At 41.5% G+C, this 6625-nt stretch overlaps 1 protein-coding gene across 1 annotated transcript in view; it reads left to right on the top strand.

Moving 5' to 3' along the window:
• Nucleotides 1-6625, top strand: part of LOC103397706 (probable E3 ubiquitin-protein ligase HECTD4) — a 40477-nt gene that overhangs the window by 13068 nt on the left and 20784 nt on the right. The window contains 16 exon segments of the mRNA XM_008336071.3: nucleotides 813-937; nucleotides 1026-1179; nucleotides 1354-1451; nucleotides 1686-1884; nucleotides 2054-2173; nucleotides 2266-2370; nucleotides 2500-2663; nucleotides 3401-3646; nucleotides 3753-3945; nucleotides 4292-4396; nucleotides 4958-5046; nucleotides 5142-5314; nucleotides 5408-5543; nucleotides 5924-6068; nucleotides 6169-6335; nucleotides 6488-6625. The exon segment at nucleotides 6488-6625 is cut by the window's right edge and continues 5 nt beyond it. Of these exon segments, the coding sequence (XP_008334293.1) occupies nucleotides 813-937; nucleotides 1026-1179; nucleotides 1354-1451; nucleotides 1686-1884; nucleotides 2054-2173; nucleotides 2266-2370; nucleotides 2500-2663; nucleotides 3401-3646; nucleotides 3753-3945; nucleotides 4292-4396; nucleotides 4958-5046; nucleotides 5142-5314; nucleotides 5408-5543; nucleotides 5924-6068; nucleotides 6169-6335; nucleotides 6488-6625 (2357 nt within the window).

Genomic DNA, 6625 nt, shown 5'->3' with positions numbered 1-6625 from the left:
CCTGGCTCTGTGATGTTATTTCCGTCACAAGAAAAGCATTACTTGCCAATTGCAAAGCATCTTAGGACTTCACATATGTATTAGTGAATGAGATTCACTTCTGTGTTTTAGAACAGCAAGAGCAAGTCAAGGCAATTGTGGCCTGGTGGTTAAGGACAGGAGTGGGCAAACTGTTCCCGAGCTGCTGTGGCTGCAGGTTTTTGTTGAACAAAGACCTGCAGCCACAGCGGCCCTTTGTAGAACAGTTTGCCCATCCCTGGTTAAGGAAGTGAACTTGTGTCTGGAAGGTAGCAGGGTCGAATCCACCAGCCACCAGGTCCCACTGAGGTGCACTGAGCAGGGCAGCGTCCCCACACACTGCTTCCTGGGCGCTCACTTGAGCTGCTCTCTGCTCTCTAATGTGATGGGTTAAAGGTTAAAGTTCATTGTATTCAGTGACAATAAAAAACTTGCACTTACCTTGCAAAAAACTAAATTCTGGGACGCAGTAAGGTTGTACCAGGTGCCCAAGGCCCTCAGTCTGGCTGTGCATTGTTATTTAATTTAACACATTAAACTATGAAGCTTATACAGAATTTGATTAGAATTCCTCAACATTTTTTAATATCTGATGAAAAAGGGGGAGCAGTAGGTCAGCTGTGGTTCTGTAAGGTTTAAATGTATTACTCTAAGTTCAAGTCCAGTCGTCTGTGTCTTAAGACCGCCATTGGTATGTCTTCCAGGGTAGGGTAGTGCTTAAAAGACCTTTAGGATAGGGAATCTTTGAGGCAGTGTTACGTAAGTGTGTGCCTGTATCTCTGTGTTTTCATCAGGAGCTGCAGAGCAGCATCTTGTCCTTAGCCACTAAGATCCTGATGGGATGTGATGAAGTCCTGGAGACCCTGCAGCAAGTGACTACTGCACTGATTAACGGAGACATCTCAGACAGAGAAATAAGGTAACTTTTTATTGAAATATTTATTTTTCATTTTTGAAGATTAAATCATGTGAATGTTTGCTGAATTCATTGACTTCATTATTCGTAGGTTAAAAGGCCTGGAGCAAGTAACCAAGGCGACCATGCTCGGCCACTTGCTGCCAGTTTTACTCACCTCTCTGATGCATCCAAACCTACAGACCTTGACCCTGGCTGATGCTCTCATGCCACAGTTGGTGCAGCTGGTCCTTTACACGAGCCAAGTAAGAGTCAAGAGTCAGAGTTAATTTGTATACCCAATCCTATGTTTACAGTATGCCTCTTAGAACAAAGATTAGCCAAAATAAAGCCTTTTATTATTAGTAGTAGTAAATTATTGCAAACCAATTATTTAACGTAATTAAATGTGATTTTTATTTTCCTACTTTTCCTCCCAGACTGCTCTCTTACTAAAGACTCAGTCTCCAATTTTCTCTGAAGACCCTCCCCTTACAAGTGGTGCTGTAGGGCAGGGAGTGAAGATGTGTGATGAGAAGTAAGTGTTTGGTGGTAAGAATATTACCTTTACCATGATGTTTTTTTCATAGTTCCCACAGTATTTGAGGAGGACATTTTTCTGATATAAGTTATGACAAAAGGACAAGTTGATTTTATTCACACCTGAATACAGATCTTGTAGAAAATTGTTCTTATATTTTGTAAAACATTTTCAGTTGTTTGTCTGCTTTGTTGTCTTCACTTTTTTCATACATCTGGTCCTGGTCCTTAGGATCCTTGATGAGCGTGAGGAACCAGGTTTTCTCACAGGACTGAAGATTCCGGCCCCATGGGCTGCTGGGAAAACGGTGGAGACAGTGCACCCTGTCAGAGACAATTACAAATTTAAGGAGACAGTGCACATACCAGGAGCTCGGTGCCTCTACCTTCGATTTGACTCACGCTGCTCGTCTCAGTACGACTACGACAAGGTAATTACTTGCATTAAAACAGCCATCAAAATATTATAATATCGATACTATTATAGATTTTAGAGCTAAAGCTTTTTGACTATTTAATTTTATTTCTAGTTTCACAAATTTGTTAAAATTGTTTGTGGTTTATGTGAGTTTTAAATGCAAACATATTCTGTGGTTTTAGTTGGTCATCTATGCTGGTCCCAATACTAACAGTCGTAAAGTAACAGAGTATGGTGGAAACACTCTGGGATATGGCAGCCGCAGTGTCTTAGGAACTGGATGGCCCAAAGACTTGGTCAAGGTAATGTTCTGTTTTTGGTCCAATCAGGTGCAATGAGCACAAAGAGCTTACACAGTCTTTTAAACCTTATTTATGTCTGTCTCCTGTTTTAGGTTGAAGGAGACACTGTGACCTTTTCCTTTGAGATGAGGAGTGGACGTGAACACAACACTCCTGATAAAGCCATGTGGGGGTTTGCCTGCACTGTCAGAGCTCAGGTATATAAAAGAGTTTGGATGTTTGAACAACAGCATTGCTTAATCACACTGAGTGTTCAAAAACATAGAGAGCAATATTTCATGAAGAGGGCATTTTTATTCCTTTTATTAATGTTTTTGCCTTCTAAGGAGTCATCTGAGGACGTCTCTGGAGGCCTCCCCTTCCTGGCAGACCTGGCATTGGGTCTGTCCGTGTTGGCCTGTTCAATGCTGCGTATTCTGTACAACGGACCAGAGGTGACCAGAGAGGAAGAGGCATGTCAGGATCTGCTCTGCTCTAAGCTCTTGCAAAGGTGACAAAGCACAAATGGGTGTTCGCTTTTCATAATAATGTCAGTGCTAGGGCTGCTTCCAGGCACTTTTTTCAGGTGTATCCTGGCTGGCTGGTTACTACCATTATATAGTGCAGACATGGGCAAACTAAGGCCCAGGACTTTGGAAAAGTTTGGCGGGCCGGATTAAGAAGCTGAATGGGCCACATCCGGCCCGCTAAACTTTTCCAAATTATATAATTTATTTATATTTTCATTATACTTCTGCTTTTCCCTGCAATACCCACGTTTCTCCAATAGATGGCACAGAAAATGATAAAAGTATTTTAACATTTTAGCCTTTATGCATGCCTTTAACATGTAATTTATCTTAGTTCACACAAATGCTCCGTCTATCTGCTCTTGACCTGCCCCCCCTGTTCAGTTTTAGGACAATTGTGGCCTGTAGGGCAAAAAGCTTGCCCATGCTTGATATAGTGGGAGGTTGATTTGGATTAATTGACTGATCTGAATTTGAAGGACACAGTTGTCATTACTGGTATTTAATTCAAACCAGGGACTCATGATTAGCTCGGGGCCCTCAGCACTTTCTTGGTTTGCTTGTTGCATTCTACGAATTGTCCCCATATCCTTTTGACCTGACCTTTGTATTTTGAATTTTTACACAAACATCTGTTTGACAAATCGATGTTTGTGTTAGATTGGACAGTACATCAGGGCTAGATCTGTTTCAGACCAATGCTTCATCTTATCATTAGGTGCCAGTGGCAGGTGGAAGCCAACGGTGCCATCTCTCCTGCCCTCACTCCCAGCCCCTCACCTCTGCCTCTTACCATCGAGGAGGATAGAGAGTTTATCTACCCCTCAGATGTGCTCATCCCACCCCCAGCCCTAATGCCAGGGAGCTACTTTGACTTACCTCGTATCCGTCTACCCCCGGGAATTATGGGTAGGCTAAGAGAGGTGTCTGGGCGGGCACGACCACAGTTTCGCCCCAGCATCAAGTAAGATCATATCAGTAGACAATGTAATTAAATCACTGATGGGGTTTTGCTTGTGTTAAGTGCAGTGTCTAACAATTTAAATATTTTACTGCTTTTTCTCTGTCAGGGAGGTGATCAGACCAGAGGTGATGGAGGAAGTGATTGTGTCTTGTGTGATCAAACATTTAAACCTGGTAGATGCTCTTCAGTCCCTTGTCAACTACCAGTACCGTGAGGATCACGCTGAGGAGTACGACCTGGTCTGTAAGATTATGGCTGAGACTTTCAAAAAGATCAATGCCATGGAGCGTCAGCTGCAGGTGAAGACAAACTGCCAACCAAGTTCACATTTTTCACCAGTCAACGTTATTTTCTAATAATTTTTGAATAGGACCTGAAAGTAAATATTTCAACTATGAGAAATTAAGAGTGAGTTATGAGTAAAGAAGAAAATTATAGCCGACTTATTCTTCCAGTCATTTGTTTTTACATCTGGAAAAGTCTTCCCCTTGTGGAATCTGTGGTGATAGTTTTCCCTTTTCTTCCCTCAAATGCAAAGATGTGTAGCAAAGTTAAAAAATTATAAATGATGTCACCATCCTGACCAGAAGCAGTGACTAAGGAATGTATCATTATTTTTAGTTTTTTTATTATTGTTTCTTTTAGAGTGTAGCAGAACTGGAACAAAAGTGGCAGAATGAGGTGGAAGAGGCCCAGCAGGGAAAACTAGAGAACAACTCTCCTTTCTTTCATGACTACCATTTTTTTGAGGTATTCTCCACCATCACACACATATAAATCAAAATGTATTATTTTGCTGGACGATCGTAACAGGGTTAGTTGCAGGCCACCACATTCTCTGTAATGCAATGGGAAACACTGTAGTATGTTGATGCCAGGAATGGCATCAGAGAATACATCAAATTTCTCTATAAACAGCCTAGTTACATCACTGCTGGGAAGCAAACTCGATTGCAGGATCCCTGTGCAGCACCGCCGATCTGATATCAAAGCCCAAATGCTCAACTTAACTATAAAAATGCCACTATTCCCTCAGGAAGGGGTAGAAAAGAAGGTGTTGGATTAATATTGGTATCAGTATCAGTATCGGGCATAAAACCCTGTATGTCAATATGATTGGATTTTAATTTATTATGATATATTTTACAAAAGTAGAATTCTGTTGAATATACTTTAACTTGACCTCATGTTGACATATTCTATCAAAAGTGATAAAAAATTTCACGGGCTAATTTAAATTGTATTTTAGGACCACACACATTACAGACCATAACCATCTGATTAATTAACTTGTTTTTGATTTCTTTACAGAACAAAGTCAAAGAGCTGGAAGTTCTCTGTTCTCTAAAGGAAATCCCACTTGATTTTAGTGACTTAGAAAACGTCGTTCTTGCACTAAGGTATTAAAGTAATTCTAAGGCCTTTAAGTGAACGATTTATGATGTACACAGAGTTAGTTTTTAGTTGATGTAACATTATGCATCTACACTAACAGGGAGAAGTTCCTCCAGGAAGTGAACAGCTCTAATGTCAGAAGCAGCTCGGTGCTTGCCAAAACTAAAGCTCTGGTGAAAAGTTTGATGAACCGAACTGAGCTACTGCTTCACGTTACCATTGCTCCACACTGTAGAAGCTTGAGTAGTACACCTGCTGGAACTCCGGGGCAGGGTATATGCCTACTGTACTTTAATAGTCATTTCATGGTCATCACTGATGCATAAGGAGCCTGTGTTTGACCTTTTGTTTCATTTTGTTCATCAGCCTCCAAGTCTGTGTCGGAGTCGAAGACTGTGAATCCATTGGTGAAGCAGCCAGTTTTCTTGCGCAGCATGTCAGCACCTTCTGACCTGGAGATGATTGCTAGCCAAGATTTAGAGTTTGCGCACGCTCCACAAAGGTAATTTGTTAAATATACACTAGTCTGTCTAACTGCAATGACTATATATATTTATACTGTTGAGTTCCTCTAAAGAAGACCTAAAGAAGAAAGAACTAGACAGGGTTTATGTTTAACAAATGCAACATGAAAAAACATGATTGTATATTTTTGACATATATATATGTCATATATATATATTTGACACACACACATATATATATATATATACACCAGTATATATATATATATATATACAGTAGCTGCAGCTTCAGTTTGGTATTTTAGGAAAGATCTCATAACTGCTCTGATTAGCCCAAATATGAAAAATGTCTGGATGCTTTAGAAATACACCAGCAATTTAGATTTTATTCCAACTCTTTCTTTTAAAACGGGTCTAGGAGGCGACACCATCCGACAAGTCACCGCAGCATCTCCTTTACTCTGCTGCAGTCTCTGGCCATCGAGGAGAGTCGAGATAAACCAACTTACAGCGTCCTGCTGGGGCAACTCTTTGCTTTCATTGGGACGACACTTGATCAAGCTGTAGGTCATCTGCTCTTCACTCTGTTGATTTGTTATTTTTGTAACACTGTTGGAATCATGAACTGTGCACTACTCTGATGCGAAAATCTGTCCTGCATAGGTTTCAAGCCGCAGCTTCCTGTCTGCTGCGCAGACACGCTGGAGACGTGGCAGTACGCGGAAGCAGGCGCTGGTTCATATGAGGGAGCTGCTCACTGCTGCAGTGAGAGTGGGCGGGGTCACCCACTTGGTAGGGCCTGTCACTATGGTTCTGCAGGGTGGACCAAGGTAAGAGGACAGGGATCCAGGGTCATTCCTTCATAAAGCCCTATTTTAGTTTTTCTTTCACATTTATCCACTAGTTGGTACAACAACATAGCATTACTTCTTTTACTGTGTGATAGTATTTTATTGTGTGTCTCATCTGCAAACCTGTGCAGGATCGATGAGCTGACCTGTGGTGGAATGGTGGAGCAGGTTCAGGAGGCTTTTGGTGAGACCATGACATCCGTGGTGTCACTGTGTGCTCGGTACCCCATCGCATGTGCCAACAGTATTGGCTTGCTTTGCACAATTCC

The sequence above is a fragment of the Cynoglossus semilaevis genome, chromosome Z, assembly GCF_000523025.1.
Source record: "Cynoglossus semilaevis isolate Cse_v1.0 chromosome Z, Cse_v1.0, whole genome shotgun sequence".
Taxonomy (NCBI): domain Eukaryota; kingdom Metazoa; phylum Chordata; class Actinopteri; order Pleuronectiformes; family Cynoglossidae; genus Cynoglossus; species Cynoglossus semilaevis.
The sequence above is the reverse complement of the archived record's forward strand: the minus strand, read 5'-3'. Positions and strand labels throughout refer to the sequence as shown.